We start from the raw sequence: 22,760 nt of genomic DNA on the forward strand, positions 1-22,760 counted from the left end.
GTCTTTCAGTGCCAAGAACATGTGAGCAGGAAAGAGGATTTGATTTTATCATTTTAAACCCTAAGAGATAACTTATACAACTACCGTTCTGGCTTCATCCATACTGAACAAACTCACATAAAGAACCCTTACAGCAAAGCTGATAACTTTTTCCTTCTCTTTCTCTGAATAAATCCAAGTAGCATTCTTACAGGATCCTAATTTAGTTTATCATACCAAGTGTCATGGAAATCAACTGACCCGTGACATTTCCTTTTCACACAGCACTGATTTTATTAGCAAGACAAATACAACTGCTTGGGCTGCACATCCATACTGAGATAAGTTACTGGGGAAGAATGAAGACACTGACGTTTTTCTGTGTGGAGTACAGTTCATATCCTAAAAGCCTACCCAAATGTTAAATTTAGTGTTTTATAGGAGAATAAAAGCTCCTAAATGATGCTGGAGGGGAAACTGTTCAATGTCGTTTCCATCTGTCAGACCACCAGCAGCACTAAGGGTATGTGCTTTTATCAACAGACAACTGAAAACGGAGTGAAGAAAAAGCAATTTAGTTCCATGAGAAGTAAATTAGGCAAGGAGGTACATAGCACTGACTTCACCTAAGCCACTCATGGTAGACACTGAGTCCTGAGACTCCACTCAGGCTCATACAGGACGATAACTACAGCAAGTTTGATTTCTTGTTTTGTGTCAGTGAAAATGAGGCTGCGTGAAAGAGCATCATGGGGAAAAGAAAGATGTACCCAGAATAAAAAAAAAAGCAGGAGATGCAGATGATTTACACAATGTGGGAAGACCCGAAAGCACATCTGCATGACATGGGGATTTTTTCTTTTAATTAGATTACACATCTTAGACAATCTGCCCAGTCTAAAGAGGGTTTAGAATAAATCAAGATTGTGGCAGTCTGTCTGAAAAGAAGAACCCTCTCCTGAGGGGTTAACGATACTTTAGAGAAATTTCTGATGATGATTTCAGTCTTGCTGCAATGAAGTTCTGTTCAACTTCTTAGGAGAGTGTTTTGCATACATTTCCCCTCATACATATGTACATATGTATTTGCTGAGGATTTTATTTATAATAGGGACTTAGTATTTTAATTAATTTTGGGGGGGGGGGGGGCAAGTCATCAACACTGGCTAAAAAGGGGCAAGAAGGAAATATTGTTACCCTGTAAAAAAATAACTAAGTCTAACACTAGCAGAGGCAAAGTGTTTCCTTGTGAACAATGTCAAGAGTTGTTTTGGTGAAGCCATCCATCTAGAAGCACAAATTAAACACAACAGACTATTGCCCCACACTCCTGAAGGCAAAATTATCACTTGCTCCACTATCCAACTTAACACCTCAACATACTTTGTGTCATGGGTGACTTTCCAGGGTTAAGTCTTTCCAAAGACTGAGTGGCCTGACTTTGACCCATAGTGTGCTGACGTGACATGTTTTGCCTTCACACATGTTCAAAAATGTCTCAACATTGCTACCAGATTTCATGCAAAGTCCAGATCATAATTTAGGAGAACCGGTTGTAGTAAGATGAGGGCCTAAAACATAAGCCCATGTAGCAGAGGCCTGGATTGAGGCCTGAGGCCTAGTTAACAATGGGCAAAACATGGCTAACAGAGCAGAGCTTCGGTGTGAGCAAGAGGCAGGCCCCAGCTCTCAGAACTTGGCATGAACAGGGCTGAGTGCGCAAAACACTAATTGGTGCTAGGTACTGACTGCAGAACAATAATTGGTACTGGTCACTAGCTCATTAAAAGAAGACCTTGGTATCCACTCCTCACAGATACAGACTCAGGTTCAAGAAAGGGTCTAAAATGACAGAATGATGGATAGAGATGATCTAATCAAACCACAAGGTACAGGGTGATGGGTGGTATCTAAGTAGCATCAGAGGGTAGTAACCTGACAATGTCAGAGGGTGGCAACCTGATACATCAGCAATGAGGTGGGACTTCTTGTACCTGTATATAAGATGGTGTTTCGAGGGGACAGCCTTTGAATGATCTCAGGAGCAGTGGGACCTCCCACTGATTGAGTCATTCCATTGTGGCAAGTACATATGCTTAGTGGTTCAGTAGAGTCTATTGACAACTATTACTGTACTTTGCTCTACAATAAACCTGGCCTGGCATCTTCGATCCTTATCTGGTTTATGGTCTTTGGGGGATCTCTTGGGGTCTGCTGTGGAGACTAAGTGCACAAGTCGAAATGGCACACATCACTGAGCACACACACAAGCAGCCTTCTGGTTATAATCTTCAACGAAGCCAGAGACCTGTGAGGACACCTCCTTGAAGAACTACACAGGTATGCCTTCATTAGTTCCTGCCCTTTTACCTTCTCTCTTGGTCTGCAGCTATGCTGAGGAGCTTCTAATAACCTCCCACGGCTACACTAGCACCATACTACACTAAAACATCCCCACTGTTCTTCACCAAACTGAGGAAACTGCACCAGTTCTACATAGTGGTGGTGGGAAATTTTCCAGAAAGTAGGAGACAAACATTATTTATTGTCCCACTGTCCTAGCAAGCCACCCCCAGCTCAAATATAAAATTACAACCCACCCATGCACAACAAAAGAAATTAAAAGTCTGAAAAAATAGCCTAGCACTATGTCAGCAACACTCACTCATACTCTGACTTTCATCAGCCTCTGTTACTACTTGCAAGATAACCCCAATGTGCTCCCAGTCGTGTATTCCCAGTCGAGGAACTCGTTGAAAATTTGAAAGTGGAAGGCAGTTTGGGTGAAAGTAATCATGAAATCATAGAGTTCATTGTTCTAAGGAACGGTAGGTAGAAGGGAGAACAGCAAAACAGAGACAATAGATTTCAGGAAGGCAGATTTTACTCAACTCAAGAGTGCTGGTAGGTAAAGTCCCATGAGACGCAAGAACAAGAGGAAAAACAACTGAACAGAGTTGGCAGTTTTTCAAAGGGACATTATTAAGGGCCCAAAAACAAACTATTCCACTGTGTGGGAAAGATAGAAAGTATGGTAAGAGACCACTTTCGCTTAACCAGGAGATCTTGCATTATCTAAAAATAAAAAAGGAGTTATATAAAAAATGGAAACTAGGTCAAATTACAAAGGATGAATATAAGCAAACAATGCAAGTATGCAGGAACAAGATTAGAAAGGCAAAGGCACAAAATGAGCTCAATCTAGCTAGAGACATAAATGGTAACAAGAAGACATTCTATAAATGTATTAGAAGCAAGAGGAAGACTAATGATAGGGTAGGCCCATTGCTCAGTAAAGAGGAATAAACAACAACAGGAAACTTGGAAATGGCAGAGGTGTTTAATGATTTCTTTGTTTCAGTTTTCAATATGAAGTTTGATTGTGACGGGATGCCTAACATAGTGAATGTTAGTGGAAATGGGGTAGATTTAAAAGTTAAAATAAAAAAAGAACAAGTAAAAAATTACTTAGAAAAGTTAGATATCTTCAAGTCACATGGGCCTGCTGAAATGCATCCTAGAATACTCAAGGAGCTTATAGAGGAGGTATCTGAGTTACCATCTTTGAAAAGACATGGAAGTCAGGAGAGATTCACAAAAACTGGAAAATGACAAACATAGTGCTCACCTATAAAAAGGGAAAGAAGAACAACCCAGGGAAGATAATGGAGCAAGTAATTAAGTAAAACATCTGCAAACATCTGGAAGATAATAAGGTGATAGGCAACAGCCAGGATGGACTTGTAAAGAACAAATCATGTCAAACCAATCTGATAGCTTTCTTTGATAGGATATCAAGCCCTGTGGATAAGGGAGAAGCAATGGACATGGTAGACTTTAGCATGTTGAAATAATGATTGGATGCTTTCTTTCAGTGTAATAATCTGAGTTATATTTATCTCTAGACTGTTTGAGAACTGGATGGGGGCAGGGGAGTTAAGGAGTTAACAAGACATCAGTAAAGAATAAAATAAAATATAATTTAGGCAAAAAATTAGTCAGCAAAGACATGCTTTTATCCGAAGGTGAATATATTAGAGCGATTTTACCATAATACATTTTGCATATTGAAGTTTCTTTATCACATTGTGCTCTCTACCACATAGAAGCTTTTGCCTTGATGAGACACAATCCCCATGGTGCGATAAAGGCTTAAGATAAAATGAACAACTCACCAACTGCCAAAGTTAATCTTTGCATTACTATAACGAAAACTGGAGTTTTGCCAGTTAAAATTATTATATAATGAAGATGGCATTAGAAACAGAGAAATAATCATGATTTGTGCCTCTCTGAGTAAGCTTAGTGTTCCCAGCTGGACTCTGGGATAAAAGTTTTTCTGCATCTAGACAATTCAATATATTGGGACTACGTTCCAGATATTTATCTAATGTTCTTGTTAAATCAAAGTGTAATCCAAAATGAATCCAGCACATTATTAGTCTATCAAAGTTATGGCTAAAAATCGTTTAGATTTTCAAAGAACTAATTAAGTGTTAATAAAGAAAAGAATCCCCTTTTCTTTAAAGCTCTTCCCAAAATATCAATTATGTGCCTATGGTTTAACAAACACCTTTCTATAAGGTATGTGATTTTAGTATTAGATCAATGATTTCAAAGCAAACACACTGACAATGAATTAATAAGACTGTGCTGCCTGTTTTAACATTGCCTATTTTTAGTCTAGAATTTAAAGACGAATAGCAGAAATGGATTCTGAAGAGCTGTATAAAAACCTAATATGATTATCACTGACGCTACATTCAGGTCTGATATTAACAGACAGTCATTTTTAAAAGTTCTGGTCATTTGATCACATGACCAATAATGACCTCAGTTTCACTTGGCACGTTTCAGGCTACAGAACCTACACTGTAAAAGGGAAGGTTATAAGAACATAACACAAAAACAATCACATAGGATCAAACCAATAGGCCAAGGGGACCAATAGCCTATCTTCTCAGAGTGGCCAGTACCAGCTGATTCAGAAGAAATCATCTGAACATAGCAGCTACCAAGTGATCAATCCCCTGTCATCTACTCCCAGTTTGATAGTCAGAGGTCTAATGGCAAGACCCACACAAGATTTTTCTCAAAGAAATTATCCAGTCCTTTCCAGATTAGCATTCCTCATAAAGATGTCACTTATGTGGCAGTACTAGGGGAAATATAGTCAGAGATTTCTTTACTTTCACAACATTTGTGTAAGTCAAGAGCTTGTTTCAATATAGAAACCCTTTTGTTCAACAAGAGGAATACAACATGAATGAAGAGTAATCCCATAATGACTACTGACATTTATAGTTCTAGCTATCAGCATGAATAAGGCTGATGGAACAGATTAATGCCCTTCTCCACTTCACTCCCCAGGGTTAAGAAATTCTTAATTCTTTCCAATAGCACTGCAGACAGGTTTAAGGAGAGGTTTTCAATGGCACAAAAGGCAGTTGGACATCCAACTCTCAGTGAAAGCCACAGGGATTTGGGTTCCTAATTCTCCTTTGTGCTTTAAAAATATGTCCCATAAAAATGAATCTGTTTCAAGAGATGAGAAATGACAACCTATAACTAATTTTGGGTAGTCCTTTTTGTGTAAGAGGGATATTACTCGTTTGCCTCCATAGAATCCATTATGCTATTACTGTAATAATGCCAGCAACTTTCTGCACTGATTGAAGGCTTTCCCCCTCTCACAAGCCAATAAAGTAAAGATCTATTGAATCCCATATTAGAAATATATATTTCTCAAAAGGAAAATCAGATGATGAAGCTGTCAGATTACAAAAAATCTGCAATACAGATGACAAGTAAAATGTACACAAAGACTGACGAAAGTAGTGCATCAAATGTCACACAACTGTCTCTTCAGAGCTGACTTCACAATTCATGGGCCTCATCCAGAAAGGTGCTGAAATAAAAAGTACCTGCCCAGCAGAACAACTCTGAAGATGACGTTGGAGGAAAAAAAACAATAAAACAACCCTACAACTTTCTTGAACCAACAGTATGCTGTATCTAGTCATGGTTACTTTGTCAAGTTTTTAAAAATTGTTTAAAAAACCCCTCTAACTTGAGCCCAATTCTACATTATTTTTGCAATACAAGTGGCACTTAGCCGAACCTACCCAGCCACATGACTTCAATGTAACCATTAACTCCCCCCAAAAATTGCACTGTATAAGGTATGGTGCTGCTTTTGACAGTGGAAGAAACAAATACTTGGAAAACAGACTGATGAGTATTTATCATTTCTTATCTGCCACTTTTTGAAAGGTTTCATGCAGGATACAAACAAGCATATGCAATGTATTTGACATGGTATGAGAACACCTGAAAATTAAAAAAATATCTTCACCCTTGTCACCGAGTGTTCCCAAGTCTCGGGCGGCCACCCCTAGTTCGGGTGTCCTCCCTGAGTTTCGTGCTCGACCGCCTGCTCGCGGTCCCAACCGTATGTGCTGTCGGCCCACGCTCCGACGGCCTGAGGGGGCCGGGAAGGGGGCTCGGGCCCTCCCACACTCCGAGCCCCGACCCAGGGCCCTAAGACAGGGACGGTAGTCCCTGGATAGTGGAGGGGGACGAGTTTCCCCCAAACCCTCCACTCGCGGGGTACGCAGCCCCGCCTTGGGTCGCTTCTTCCCGGCTCAGTCTCGGGGGTTTCCCCAACTGGGGACTAGGCTTACCCTCGGTCTCTGTCCCTGCCGCGAATTTCCGCCTCTGGATTCCCCTGGGACCTCTTGCCCTCCTGTGGGACTGTCCGCCTCCCCGCTCTTCCTCTTTTCCGGGCTGGGGCTTTCGCCCTTTTGAATCCCCCGCCGGAGCCGTAAGGTGGGTCTGCCCCTGACGTCCACGGCCCCGCCCTCTGGAACGTCCTCCACGACGCTCCCCATGACGTCATCCGGCCGCGCCGGAGCGTCCCTGCGGTCGCCGGTCTCTTTTCCCCCTGCTCGGCCTCCCGGGTCTTTCTCCGCCGGACCTCCCCCGGTCGCCCACTCCCCCAGCCGGCCACTCTCTGTCCCGAACTCCGGCCCTGGGCGCGGCGAGGACGGCCCCCGCCTCGCCCCCCCCCCGGTTCCCGCCTCAGTGCGGGGGAGCGCGAATGTGGCGCTTGCCCCGTCACAACCCTTCAAAAAAATCTAAAAGCAGCCTCACACAACAAATGAAAACCCCAATTCTCAACACACACTGACAACCCAGAACAGATGCAGGTAAGTGACACTAAACTACTTTTAAGGCATCAGCCCTTCCTGATCTGAGAGCCATTTTTTGTGAGTCAGCAGATATTTCAGAGCAAAAAAGATGTGCCTTTCACTCTAATCAGATTAATTTAATTTAAATTCCACATAGGTACTGTTTATCACCTTTAACGGTATTTGAGCTGGCTGTGTTAGGTCTGTGCTGACAATCTTAAAGGTATTAAACTATGCTTATGTGGGCACACGGGGTTCTCAGCTGAGTTAACCAATGGTTTTTTCACATTGAGAAAGTTGCACCTGCTTAAATTAAATATGGTATATTAAGTGCTTTTTAAATTATGTCTACAATGAAAAACTACAGCAATCACCAGCACTTCAGTGTTTCTCCATGGGAGACAGTTGCTAGTTTGACAAAAGCAAATGTGTAAATCAGTTATTATAGTTACATTTCTTAATGTCAGTGTAAGTAGACCCACCCTTTGTTCAAGTGGAACAAAAGGCTATATGGCCACTGTGATCTGGGCATAAACCAAGTTGATTAGGAATGTATTAAAGCTAAGCAAAATTAAGTGTGTCCACACAGGTTTCCACTGTTTTAACTTAAATTGGTTTAATATCAATGTTAAACTGCGGCAACCTTCTTTGTTTAGATAAGGCTTAACTCAACTGAAACACTTGTTTCTGCCCATGAAGATTGATACACAAGACTCTTATTGACTATGAACCAGAAGAGCTAATATTCGTTTATATGCCTGCATATTCTGCCTGTCTGCATCATCGTTCTACCCTATTAGCTCTTTACATATATGTTATCTTGCAATGTTGATAAATGCTACAAAATCAAAGCCAAACTGACTAGCTTAATTTTAGGCCTAGCTGCCTTAATGGGGGTCTCTCTAAATAGTTAATATGCCACTAGCAATACCCAATGGGTATATTAATGATTTGAACTTTGTTCACAGTGTTTTCAGTAAATAATAATAAAAAAAGGCCCTGGTATTCAAAAGGATTAGTAACTTGAGTATATGAGAAACAAGACAAAAGTCACAAATCACTACGGTCTTAATGCCAGAACACCTGCTGGCAGGCTTTTTTCCTGAAATTCTCATTAATCTTACCTTCTAAAAGGAAGTGAGAAAGGACTTGTTGAAAATTTCAATGTCGGAGAGATTGAACAATATTTAGAAACATCTTTTATGTTATTATTGAGGACATTTTAAGATTAAAACTACCCATCTGGTCAGATTTAGACAGTACTCCTGAGGGGGATCTAAATGCATCAGAATTGGTAGGGTTTCGTTTAGAGAGATCTTGGTAGGCTTTAGGGAGAGCTCTGCAATGAGATGTCTATGATAATGCAGAGAACCACTTTGAGAAGGGACTAACCCTAGCAGTTCATTAGAGAGGAGGAGATGGGTAATAGATATAGTCCTAAGGCTACAGTAGCAACCACAACATAGTTCTGCTGCTGCTATGTACACTGAGAGAAGTCTACCTTACAATCTCATGACACATCCAAGTTTGTAAAGGCTAAAAGCAGCATATTAAGAATTAAAGAAACTGTTTGTGTGCTTTAACCACCCGAGACCTATGCATTTTGAGCTCTATACCCCAGGATTTAACCCTGAAGTAATAAAAATAAACAAATACCCCAGTGAATCAGGAATTGAGGCTGGAAGTCACTGTATATAGTGGAAATACAGAAGGCAGACAGTGAATTAAAATTAATTAGAAAGAATGCCCTGGCCCTAAGGACAAAGCAAGAGTAAGAGTTTTATTAATATGAGTTTTACAAAATATTTAAAAAAATTTATACCTTTTCTGCTATGCCATTTTCTGTGGTGTAGATTGCCATCAGCTCCGTATCCTCTGTGTCCTGATCCCCACTTGATGTTGCTCCACCGTTTATGACTACCTACAAAAAATCCACATACAGCAGTCACTTAACTCACTACAAAGTTTGTGTGTCCCTAATTTGATGTCAATTATCACTAAAAACATTCTGAATAAGCAAGAGTTTAGTGATTCATCACCCACAGAATAAAGGTCTCAAGTTGCCAGCACAGCAGCATATACAGTTATACTTCATTCTTTCAGAAATAAAAGGCAATACTGGTAGAACATAAAAAGGTTACTTTGTACATTTAAGAGTAAGCTACAGCACATAGAAAATGTCCTTGAAGCTAACCTGAACACAAGTTAACAGTATACAATACTATCATCAGGGCTCGCTGAGTGGCGGCGAGCCCCGTTCGCCAATCGTGCGGTTCTGCGCCCTGCGCATGCACAGATCACTCTGCGCTGGCTCTTCCGGGGTGTAATCTACTCGCCATGGGCGAGTAGATTACATTGTTTGTCGAGCCCTGACTATCATACTGTTTCAACCTACATCACCTGGAAGTCTACTATATATTTGTGAGTTTTTCCGTTTGCTCAAAAACTCCCCCTAAAGGAGTGGTAGGACCAGCAAATTTGGTAGGCAGCTTCCTCATAACTTAAAGCACAGTAAGGATTTGGTTGTGCCAGGAAAACGAGATGTGGTTAAAATGGGACTGCTTCTTATAAAACCATACAGAAAAGAGACTCAATCACCAGGCTGGTGAAAGGGGCTGGCTGTAGGCACCTCCACACCCTGTAAGGGAGTGCCTCAGCCCCAAGCCTCCCCTCCTCTTTAGGGAGAGCGGGGGGGCTGAAGATCTGCCCCCTCCAATTTGTATGGGAATACTGCTAGCTGTTCCCCCATGGGAAAGTGCACAATTTGCTGCACTCCTCATGCACAGGGGAGCACAAGAGGCAGATGAACTTGGACCTTTCCCTGTTAGGGACATGCAGCTCTCCCTCCGCTGGCTGCGTCAGCATTGGAGCTGCAGCAGCCATGGACAGGAGCTTCTCACCTGGCCCTAAACTGCTGTGCAGTAAGAGAGCTGGGGTAGTCCTCTCATCCTGGGGCAGCCTGCATTCTGAACCCCTCATCTCCAGCCCCACCATTTTATTTTCCTGAAAACAAAATGTAATTGAGTTAAGAACACAAGCAACGCCGGGAAAATCTTTTAGTACTGAATATACAAATGACAGCCCTAGGGCCATGCTTTTCCCTTTTAACATCTTTTTGTCACAGCACCCATTTACCAGGAGACATTGACTGTATTCTATTATTCTAAACTTGGGTGTCCGTTTTTCATAGAATCATAGAATAATAGGACTGGAAGGGACCTCAAGAGGCATCGAGTCCAGGCCCCCGCCCTCAAGGCAGGACCAAGCTCCACCTACACCATCCCTGACAAATGTCTATCTAACCTGTTCTTAAATATCTCCAGAGAGGGAGATTCCACCACCTCCCTTGGCAATTTATTCCAATATTTGACCACCCTGACAGTTAGGAATTTTTCCTAATGTCCAATCTAAACCTCCCCTGCTGCATTTTAAGCCCATTACTCCTTGTCCTGTCCTCAGAAACCAAGAGGAACAAATTTTCTCCTTCCTCCTTGTGACACCCTTTTAGATATTTGAAAACCGCTATCATGTCCCCCCTTAATCTTCTTTTTTCCAAACTAAACAAGCCCAGTTCATGAAGCCTGGCTTCATAGGTCATGTTCTCTAAACCTTTAATCATTCTTGTCGCTCTTCTCTGTACCCTTTCCAATTTCTCCACATCTTTCTTGAAATGTGGCGCCCAGAACTGGACACAGTACTCCAGCTGAGGCCTAACTAGTGCAGAGCAGAGCGGCAGAATGACTTCACGAGTTTTGCTTACAACACACCTGTTGATACAACCTAGAATCATATTTGCTTTTTTTGCAACAGCATCACACTGTTGACTCATATTCAACTTGTGGTCCACTATGACCCCTAGATCCCTTTCCGCCATGCTCCTTCCTAGACAGTCGCTTCCCATCTTGTATGTATGGAACTGATTGTTCCTTCCTAAGTGGAGCACGTTGCATTTCTCTTTATTAAACCTCATCCTGTTTACCTCTGACCATTTCTCTAACTTGCTAAGGTCATTTTGAATTATGTCCCTATCCTCCAAAGAAGTCGCAACCCCACCCAGTTTGGTATCATCTGCAAACTTAATAAGCGTACTCTCTATCCCAATATCTACATCATTGATGAAGATATTGAACAGTACGGGTCCCAAAACAGACCCTTGAGGAACTCCACTTGTTATCCCTTTCCAGCAGGATTTAGAACTGTTAACAACAGCTCTCTGACTACGGTTATCCAGCCAATTATGCACCCACCTTATCGTGGCCCTATCTAAGTTATATTTGCCTAGTTTATCAATAAGAATATCATGCGAGACCGTATCAAATGCCTTACTAAAGTCTAGGTATATGACATCCACCGCTTCTCCCTTATCCACAAGGGAGTTATTATTTGTTATTAGGAGTTCTGTTTCCATTTTTCCTATACAGGCAGTCCCTGGGTTACATGGATCCGACTTACATCGGATCCCTACTTACAAACGGGGTGAGGCAACCCCGCACTAGCTGCTTCCCCCCAGCAGACCAGGGAGACGTGAAGCTAGCGCCCCTCCCCAGCAGACCAGCGAGACACAGAGCAGCTTTTCTCAGCAGACACCTCAGCTTGAGAATAAAGGACTGAGGGAAGTGAGGTGTGGGAGAATAAAACTGAGCTCTGGAGAAATGTTTGGCTAGAGTTTCCCCTACAATATGTACCAGTTCCGACTTACATACAAATTCAACTAAAATGGCAACTCTTTTGGTATCTAATTTGAAAAGGATATCAAGCCTATTCATGTGCAATTCAAGAATAACTGAAGTGATTTTGTTGACCAGAGCTCACAGTTATCAAATATTCACAGCTAGTATCAGGAGCAGAAAACAGCAAGTGACAAGTGATTAGGAGTTAATTCACACTGATGCCATTAGAAGTATTAGCTGCTCATATTGAATGTATTGGGCATAAGGTCTCAAACTGACAATTGCAAGCAATATTGGTTGTAGCCATGTTGGTCTCAGGATATTAGAGAGCTATCACTGTCTCCCCGTTCATGATGCCCTAAATTCCAAGTAAGCCATTTTACATTAGAAACACTACAAAAATGAAGTTCTGGGCACATTTACTTCAAGGCACTAAATTTAATGGGGCCAGGATTTCACCCCAGAAGGGTGAGCATTTCAGTTAGAAAACATACAGAATCTGCATGAAATGTAGATCTCTCCTATACCAAGTATGATGAAAGACACATTTCTCTGGGCAACCTTGTCCTAATATAATATAAGAAACAGTGTATTACTGTTTACAAAAACAGTCTATTGGACAGGAAAAATGAAAGGGAATACACCAAAAATTGCTGTAGAAGAAACACTGTGCAAGAAACACTGCACAAAAAGTATTATGACCAGGTCAGAACAGAAGGCTATAAAAAAGAAGTCCTATTGGATTCCAGGAGTTGAGTGGGCTAATGCCCACCCACATCTAAAGGACCTCCCTCCAGACTACCACAGAGCCCAGAACACCAAATGATGATTGGGGACAAACAAAAAGAAAACAGGGACAGGTGTGGAGGTCATAGGGTTAAAATGAGGGAACTGGATGGGAACACCGAGTAGAGAACCCCGGACAGTGCCAACTGCCCCTCGAAGATCTCGACAGAGCAAGCGGACACCGCCCAGTGGAACTCTGCCTAGATGTGTGAATGGATACAGGAGCAGAAATAGACCCCACAGTCGCAGACTCTGCTCCTTGGTCTTGTAGACTACCATCTTGGCGATAGCCACGAGAGGGTTGATGAGGAGGAGGTCCCACGACTTTGTGGGGCCACGGATGGGGTGTGCATAAATTAATAGGTGAGGGGAGATGTGCAGCCAGAACTTCAATAAGAGGTTCTGGAGGAGCTAAAGAGGGGTTATAACCTGGTGCACTCGAGATAAATGTGGGCCACAGTCTCCCTCACACCACAGAAGGGATAAGTCTCACGAACAGGGGTGAACTGCGCCAAGTACATGGCTGTGCTCACAGTGCAGTGGAGTAGAGATTGGCCCACTGGGGCTCCCCACCCACTACTGGTGATAAGAGGTCCTGCCACTTGGTATCTGGGCAGAACACGAAGGTGGGCAAGTGAAGAGTGTGAAGCATGAGTGTGTACAGATGACTCTTTGGAGCAGTTCAAAAGGGGTCCAAAAGCAACGCATGCAGCCTACTTGAATGACATGGGGAGGGTGGTTGGGAAGGCACGCAGGGCCAATGGAGAGATCAAGAGGGCATGGGGTGAGGGGCGGGCGGGGTGCACCCTCTCGCAGGATTTTATTGAGATAAACCCAAGCAGTGGGTGGCAAAAGGTCCTTCGCCTTCTGAAGTACGCACAGGGGAGTATGCAGGGTGGAGAGCACCATGCACTGGGCAAGTGCTAGAGGATCCACCCAGTCTCCCTGGTCATAGTCCAGGCTGTCTGCGATCCTGGTGACTTCTGCAAGACTAACATGTGGTGCATCGAGGGGGACTCCACTGCCTACACACAAAGATGGGGATTGTGTAGCAGGGGCTCCGTGAGGAGGTCTGCCTCCACGGTGGCTCCCAAGGACCTGGTCACTGAAAGCAGCTTCCAGGCCTGGAGGAAGTCCTGGTAGAAGGCCGGCACCTCAGAGAGGTCTCATGGAAGACCTCTCAAAGGAGTTGCCGGTCATCAGATCTCTGAAGCAGTGAAGAAAAACGTGCACCCGAGTGCTACCCACCAGACTACCTGCATCATATAGGAGCCTTGCAGGGCTTGGAGACAGAGGACATAGACCCGTGTGCACAGACATGTCAAGCCCTATCCTCCCTCCTCCAGGGGAAGATGAAGAACCACTGCAGAGACTCAATGCAGTCCTGACCAGAAGAATGGCAGCATCATCTGCTGGATGTGGGCCAAGAAACCCAGGGTCGTGACCAGGGTGCTGAGAAGGTGCCAGAGCATGGACAGGACCAACTGGTTAAGCATGAGCACCCTCCCACTCAGGGAGGGGCACCACAGCAGTTGGGTCCATCTCTACAACCACTCAGCCACCCTGGACTCTAACCCTTGCCAGTTCTCCAGCAGGGAGGGATCCATGGCAGAAAGGAAAATGCCAAGTTAGAGCAGTGGACCCACGCTCCACGTAACAGCCTGAAGTGCAGATAGGAGGGAGCTCGCCTGCCACCTGTCCCCAACCAGCAGGCCAGAGCTCAACCCAACTGACCCAGGTGGAGGAGGCCACCAAATAAACAGGTTGGTAGGCCTCCGCCCATGTTAGGTCGCCCACATCCTGGACCATGAGGAGCATGTCATCAGCATATGCTGACAGGACCGGTAACACCTCCAGTTCACAGAACACCAACCCCGTGAACCTCTGGCAGAGGAGACAGCGGAAGGGCTCAATGGCCAAAGCAAACACCTGACCTGACAGCAGACAGCTTTGATGCACTCCCTGCCCGAAGCTGACTGGTGCAGTAAGGGTCCAGTTGAGCTTCACCAAGCACTCCGTGGAAGTGTACAGCACCTGGAGAAACCTCACATAGGTTACAGCGAAAACCTGCACAGTGCCCAGGAGGTACCCGTGGTCCATCCAGTCAAATGCCTTCTCCTGATCCAAGGACATGAGGGTGAATGACAGACCATCTCTACACCAGAACTCTAGGAGATCCCAGACTAGAAAAAGGTTATCGAAGATGGTGCAGCCCGGGACAGTGTAGGTCTGGATGGACCACGTCCGCAGCACGGACCACAGTTTCAGTGAAACGGCCTTAGTGATGACTTTGTAGTCCGTGCTGAGGAGCAAAGACAGGAGACCAATTCCTCAGATCACAGAGGTCCCCCTTCTTAGGCAACAAGGCGAGCATGGCTCACCTAAACAATTAAGGGAGGACCCCACTCTCCAAGGACTCAGCCCAGACGCTGGCAAGGATGGCTGAGGATGTCCTAAAACATGCGGCAGAACTCCACAGTCAGACCATACGTGCTCAGGGATTTACTGGTGGACATGAGACGGAGGGCTTCCAAAAACTTGGCCAGAGAGAGAGGCAGCTCTAGCCAGTCCCAGCTGCACACAGTGACTGCTTGGAGTTTGTTCCAGAGAACTCTGCAGGAGTCAGTCGGATACGGGGAGAAAAGAGAGGTGTAGAAGCTTGAGCCCTCTTGTGCTTTCTCTGAGGAGAGAGAGGCCATCACCGCTACCAAGTGGTAGTCCGAGAATGGGGCTGGCCAAATGCTGGAGAAGCAGGCCAAAGAAATACGATGACAAGAAAGATAAATGCGATCCAACCAGGAGTGAAATGACCGTTGACCCTCCACCTGGAAAAAGGTGAATGCAGTGTCCTCGTCTGGATAGTGGTCATGCCAGATGTCTACCAGGGAGCATCGGTCTCTTATCTCTCTGTGGACAGCCTAGCATTGCTTGGTCCCCAGGCGGTCCTGTTCCTTGAGGGTTCAGTTGAAATCCCCACCCAGGATCAGGCACTCGCAAGGATCCAGAGAGCCGAGGAAGGCAGATGCCCGCTGGAAGAAGCAGAGCCTCTCCAGGCCAGACATCGGGGCATAGATGTTAACAAGGTTTAACATCAGCCCCTCCATCCAAACCCAGAGGTGCAGCAGGCAGCCCTGCATAACCTGGGCAGTCCCCAGTACCTCATACTGCAGTTTTGGGGAGAACAGCATCACCACCCCAGCTTGACAGGCCAACAGATGGCTGAAATAGACTTGGTCTTCCCACTGCAGCAGCCAGCTATCCTCAGATGCCAAAGAGGTGCGGGTCTCCTCCAGGAAAATAACAGAGTACCCTCTCCCGAAAGAAGGAGAGCACCTGACACCTGCCGAGACCCAGCCTACAGTCCCAGGTGTTCAGAGTGGCAAGGATGAGCAGCAGCATTGAGAGGGCTGGGGAAGATCCTGGTTGGCAGGAGTGCTGGCAGTTCCCATTGGACCCTGCAGCAAACCATGACCATGTCCAAATGTGAGCAGGGTGTCACGGAAGCAGTGGGCCCTCTAGTAGGCCACAGCCTCCTGACACCCAGTCCCTTTACTCTCTCCCAAAATGCAGAGTCAGCCAAGGCCTAGCCAGACTAGCTAATTAGGATACCTGGGGGTAGTTAAGAAAACTAGTTCAGACTGGCTATAAAAGAAACTTTGCCTACAGTTGGGGCATGAATGTAGCTGAGAGGATGGAGGAGGGAGCCGCTGGGAGTAGGAGGAAAGGAGACAACAAGTGAACACTAGGATGGCGAACCAGAGAGAAGGTGCTAGGGAAGGAGTGAGAAAGTAGCCCAGGGTCTTGGAGCTATCTTATGGCAGGTGTCAGGGATTCACACCAGCAGCTACTATTACAGGGCCCTGGGCTGAAACCCAGAGTAGAGGGTGGGCCCGAGTTTCCCCCCCAACACCCAAATCACCATTTCCACTCAGGAAAAAGAACTGTGGAGTTTATTCTCCGTTTTACCACATGCTGGCCAACGATGAAAAGAGCTCAACAAACAGCAAAACAAGCCCTAGGTGTGGTGCCTAAAACCGTGGCCTGCTGAGAGTCCCTGAGGCAAGCAAAATCCATCAGGAAGCACAGGACCCACTGAGTTTTCATAGGAGCTTTGTCATAATATGTAATAAGATTTCTCACTGGAGCTCCTAAAGAATATATTAAAGTTGTTCTAGTGGCCATATTATATGGCAGTTCGTAAAGTAAAGGTCACACTGCCAGACATCTTTCTGAGAAGACTGTATTTGTCAATTAAAAGCAACACAGAACCCAAGTCTTTTCAGGAACATGCTTTGTAAAATATCATTTGTGATAATGATATTTACTTGTGTTTTTAATGGCACTTTGATGAAAATGGAGAATTTCGGGTTTTAATCTTCATCTTGTTTCCCAAGTAAAGGAAAGGGGAAGACTCTGTCAAGCCCTCAAATTCTTCCAGCTCGAGCACAGTAATTCTCTGGAAATTCAAAGCATTTTCATTACTAAAGAATTTTAATACAACATCATGAAATCAATATCATGAGTTTTTGTTAACTACATAAATCTCATTTAGGTTGCATATGACAGTGTAAAAGCAAATGGTAAGTATTTTTAATTTGACTTTTCTAATAGAGTACTCCTCTCCTCAGGGTCTATAATAAATCACACGTGTGATGCAAAATATTCCATCTGTTATATACTTTCCAGCTTTTTATTATGAGACAAATACCAATTATCCAAATAATATGGATCACTGGTCTTTTTGATAGGCATTTGACATAATAAGAATGTGCTTTTATTTAACTCTGTATTATAATCAATTCACCATGCTGTATTGTAATCGATTCTCACCACTATCTACCTTTATATCATGTAATACAGTAGACACAAAGTGAATTGCTATTTTCAGTTTCACAATCAGTCCCCTCCCCCCCAAAAACAAAGCATGAAGTTGCACCACAAATTAGAAAATAAACCTATTAATGTCACAAGAAAAGTAAGGCAAAACGTTCTGGCAGTGCATGAAGAGCACAGGAGGAGGGGAGAAGAACTAACACAAGGAAATGGGAGAAAGGTGACAGCAATACTACCAGAAGAGGCATAAATAGCTCAGTGTCATTCTTGCCATCTGTGTCAGCACCATGATATCTTGGGGAAATATACCTGCATAATTTATTTGCTTATCTATGTATCTACTTTGCAGAGAAAGGCTCCCTTTGATTGATTGACTGTGCCTCTCTCCCCACTTTCTACTCATTTCTGAAAGGCCATCCCTTTAATGGTTGATTGATTTTATACTTCTTTCCTCCAGAGAGTAAAAGGTGATCATCCTCTACTTTATTCTCTTAAATCTCATTCAGTATTGAGCAACACTCATGCCCCAACTGAAAACAAAAATCCATCCTTAAACATACAACAGAACTTCAAATATGGACAGTGATTTAATATACTGTTCTCTTTTTCCCCTATGAATTTTGAGAACTAAGATATCAATTTGAGTGGTATGAATTTTATCTCCATTTTCTACTAGTTTAAAACCTTCTTGGACAGATAAAAAAAGCCACAAAAAAGTGTCAGAGTATCCTAGACTACCGTTTGCTTGTTGTGCAAATAATTAATATCAGCTTGTGCACTGATCAAAGTAGCTATAAAATGATCACTTCTATTTTAACTATTAGAACTTGATGTTTCAGTTGAAAATTAACTAGATTAGAAGTTTCAAAGATCTTAACAAACATACTAACATTTTCCACAGGTGAGCAAATATTACTGAGTACTGAAAAATCTAACCTTTCCTCTATCTAGAAATAGCAGGCATAATTCAATCAGGGTTGACAAAAAAGGAGCTTTATACAGAGTTAAAAGGCTATCTGGCAGACAACTGAACTGTTACTGTTACCTACAGTGATTTGGAAGCTCATTTTTGTACCAATTCTAGGTTAGAATCCATTTGTAGTTTTTTAGAACACATATGTAAATAAAAAAGAACATTCTTTCCCATGCCTGGAAATGACCTAATTTTTAAGATATGAAGTTTGCCTATGCACAACCTTTTTGCACTTGTGACTCCTGGGAAAATTTTGGTTGAGGAAAAAAAAAGTCCCCCCTTTAAAGGCTGCTCCACTTGCCTGCTACTCCTCCCACCCCCGCTGCATGTACGTCGGGCGCCAAGCTGGGAAAAGAAAATACTGGCTGGCCCGAATCACAGCGCTGAGACCCCTCCAGAAGACAGCTGTGACCACCCACGGGTTGCGCACCGCTGCTCTAGTTCATTCACTGGCTCTCAAGTTCCACTGCTCAGGGCTTGACAAATAATGCAATCTACTCGCCCATGGAGAGTAGACTGCAACCCGGAAGAGCCGGGTTTGTGCGATCTGCGCATGCGCAGATCACCGGACAGTGCAGCTGGCAAGTGGGGCTCGCTGCGATTCAGCGAACCCCGCCAATGTTAGTGCAGGGCTTCTGTCCTAGGCAGTATTAACTAACCCAGTGGTCCCCAACACGGTATCTGCGGGTGCCATGGCGCCCGCTGGGCCATTTCTGTGCGCCTGCCGAGTGATCGGCCCCGGCCCCGCCCCCGGGCATGTGGCGTGCAGCGTATGGGCGGCCCCACAGCGTATGCACGGCACAAGGGCTGTGCCGATCCAAAGCATGCAGCATAAGGGTGGCCCCGCCCCGGGCACGCGGCACAAGAGCGGTGCTGGCCCCAGGCACACGGTGCATGGGCGCTACCAGCTTCTGGGCACGCGGCACAGGAGCAGCGCTGGCCCCAGGCATGCAGCGCGTGGTCAGCCCTGCCCCGGGCGCGCGGCTCCGGCCCTGGGAGTGCGGCATATGGGTGACGCCGGCACCAGGCATGCAGCGTATGAGTAGCCCCGCCCCCAGGATCATGCACGGCCCAGCCCCCGGGCACCCAACAGCCCCAAAAGGTCGAGGACCACTGAACTAACCAAACGTCAAATACATTACAGACAGAATTTTGATCTATGAACCACCATGACTATTACATTTCTCTGAGGCAATGAAGCTCAAAAAGCCCAGGGCAAAGAACATAACTAGCTGAGGAGATTCAGCTAACTTCCAGAGAAAAAGATTCAGAGGGATAGCCGTGTTAGTACATGACTGGAAAAACTTTCAAAACAACCAATAGTCTTGCAGCACCTTAGAGAGCAGTACAAAATGTTAGTCCTCAGGAGGCCTTGGCCGGACCCACCTGCCACTGCTATATCCACGTGGAGAAACGGGTCCATTTAGCCGCATAGGTGGATCATGTTGAGGGTGTACTACTCTCAAGGAGGACCAGTTGTACATCTCCCAAACATGTCAGCTCCTGCGGGTTCAGCCACAGATGAACTACACTGTCAGGTGGAACGAGCTGAGGCTTGGATGGAGCAGGCAACCTTAGTCCTGGGAAAGGAGGTCCGGCCTCAACAGTAGCCTCCTGAGCATGTAGGATCAGGTTCATCAGTGCCCCGAACCAATGTTGGTGAGGCCAGGCCAGTGCAATGAGAATGACTGTTGCTTTGACCCTCTTGAACTTTTGTAGGACCCTGCCTATGAAGGGAAACAGTGGGAGGTGTACAGGAGGCCTTCCCACCACCTGAACAGGAACACATCTGGCAGAGAGCTCTGCTCGAGGCCAAGTCTGGAATAGAACCGACTGCACTCTGCGTTGTCTTTCATTGCACTAAGGCACTGGTCCCCAACCTTTTGGGGCTGCCGGGCTCCCGGGAGCAGGGCTGCTCACGTGCCAGGCACCCGGGGGCGGGGCCACGCATGTGCCTGGGGGCAGGGCCACCCATATGGCGCACGCCCGGTGCTGGCGCTACCCATGCGCCACACTCCTGGGGCCGGCGCTGGTTCAGCTCCTGTGCCGCACACTCAGGGGTGGGGCTGCCCATATGCCAGGGCTGGCACCGCCCATATGCCGCACGCCCGGGGCCAGCATAGCCCTTGCACCACGCACCCAGGAGCAGGGTCACCTAAACCTGCCCATACGCCATGCGCCCAGGGGCAGGGCCGGCCCCGTTTACTCGGCGGGTGCACAGAAATGGCCCGGTGGGCGCCATGGCGCCCATGGGCACCATGTTGGGGACCACTGAAAGGTATGTCCCCAGTCTTGGAAGAGGAGGCAGTCACCTCAGGGTGGAGTGCCCACTTCTGGTGAGAGGAGAAGAAAAGGTTACTTATCTCATAACTGTTGTTCTTTGAGATGTGTTCCTCATGTCCATTCCGGTTAGGGGTGTGTGCGCGCGCGCGCGCCGCGTGCACAGATTCCAGAGCTTTTCCCCTTAGCAATATCCGTTGGGCCAGCCGGGGAGCCCTGTGGAGTGGCGCCAGCATATCGGCACATATATACCCCTGCTGGCCCTGCCTCCCTCAGTTCCTTCTTGCTGGATACTTCCGAAGTACAACAGTTATGAGGTAAGTAACCTCTTCTTCTTCTTCGAGTGCTTGCTCATGTCCATTCCAGTTAGGTGACTCCCTAGCAGTACCACAGGGAGTGGGGTTGGAAGCCTAATCTTCAATAGACTGCAACACAGCCCTATGAATGGCTGCATCGTCCCTAGCCTGCTGGGCAATAGCATAATGGGTTGTAAATATGTGAATGGAGGACCATGTGGCTGCCCTGCAAATCTCGACAATGGGCACCTGTGCTACAAATGCTGTTGACGAGGCCTGTGCCCTTGTGGAATGAGCCTCTCGCCCTGCCATCTCATAACAGGTCCTGATATGGGTGATCCACGAGGACAAGCATTGTGCCGATACAGGCAGACCCTTCATCCTCTCTGCTATGGAAAGAGGATGTTACTCACTTTGGTGCTGTAACGACGGTTCTTTGAGATGTGTGTCCCCGTGGGCTCCCCCTGTAGGTGTCAGGTTGTCCCGGAGCCACAGATTGGAGGTTTTCATGAGCAGTGGTCAGCCAGACCACGCATGCGTGGGACGCGCCTTGCACCGTTCGTGCCTTTTGATCTCTTAAGCAGTCCGGCTCCCGCTAGTTCCTCAAGTCCTCCCTGGTGTCTGAAAGGTATATTAAGAGACTCTGAAGCGGGGAGAAGGGCAGGTAGTGCAGCACCACGGGGTCATGCATCTCGAAGAACCATTGTTACTGCACCAAGGTGAGTAACTTCTTCTTTGAATAGTGTCCCCATGGGTGCTCCACTGTAGGTGACTGTGTAGCAGTACTCTGATATAGGAAGGCGGGGAATGGAGTCACTTCTTATCCACAGTCGAAAGCACTGCAGCTGCTACAGCAGTGTCAGTGGATAGTTTATGAGAGATTGCATAATGCTTCATGAAAGTATTGTTAGTGGACTATGCTGCTGCTCTACAAATGTCTTTTAGAGGAACCCCACAAATGAAGGCTATAGAGGTTGCTACAGCCCTGGTAGAATGGGCTGTTAGTGTGTCCGGTAACCGTTTGATGTGTATGGCAAAGCACTTTTTAATACAGGTAACAATTTGAAATTTGTTGAGATAAGCTAGGTTGACCTTTGCTACGTTCTGCTAGTGAAATTAGCAGGCAGTCTGTCTTGTGAAAGTTCCGAGTTCTTTCAATATAGAATGCAAGCGATCTCTTCACATCTAGTGAATGAAGGATGGTCTTGTGAGCACTTCCATGTGACTTGGGGTAGAAAGACGGGAGTATGACTTGCTCATTTATATGGAAGTCTGAGCAAGCCTTCGGAAGGAAGGATAGGTGTGGACACAGCGTGACTTTATCGTTGCTGAAGATGATGTCTGGTGGGACCATCATCAGGGCTGCTATCTCTCCAACTCCGCGAGCAGAAGTAATGGCTAGCAGAAATGTAACTTTAAGCCTCATCATTGTAAGTGGGGCAGTTGCTATGGGCTCAAAGGGGGCATGGATTAGAGTGTCCAAAACTAGATCCAAGTTCCACGCAGGCGGTGGTAATATTCGTGGAGGATATAAGTTGGAGAGACACTTGAAGAACCTGTGTGTTGTAGGATGTGCAAATACCAAATAATCGTCCAGTGAGGTGTGAAATGAGGTGATAGCTGCTAGATGTACTTTTAAAAATGCTAGAGCTAACCCTGTTTTTTTCAATTGTAGGATGTAGTCCAAGATAGCGTGCAAAGATGCAGTACGTGGATCCAATTTCCTAGCGGTGCACCAGGATAAGAATCTGCA

The 22,760-nt window shown here is 45.6% G+C and overlaps 1 protein-coding gene across 8 annotated transcripts in view; it reads right to left on the minus strand.

Annotated features, from left to right (window-relative positions):
• Positions 1-22,760, minus strand: part of SLC23A2 (solute carrier family 23 member 2) — a 146,410-nt gene that overhangs the window by 49,296 nt on the left and 74,354 nt on the right. For all 8 annotated transcript variants that reach the window (XM_075910861.1, XM_075910857.1, XM_075910856.1 and 5 more), the window contains one exon: positions 8,992-9,090. In XM_075910861.1, coding sequence (XP_075766976.1) covers positions 8,992-9,090 — 99 coding nt within the window. The remainder of the gene's footprint in view (positions 1-8,991; positions 9,091-22,760) is intronic.

This window comes from Pelodiscus sinensis, chromosome 28 (genome assembly GCF_049634645.1).
Source record: "Pelodiscus sinensis isolate JC-2024 chromosome 28, ASM4963464v1, whole genome shotgun sequence".
In the NCBI taxonomy this organism is placed as follows: Eukaryota; Metazoa; Chordata; order Testudines; family Trionychidae; genus Pelodiscus; species Pelodiscus sinensis.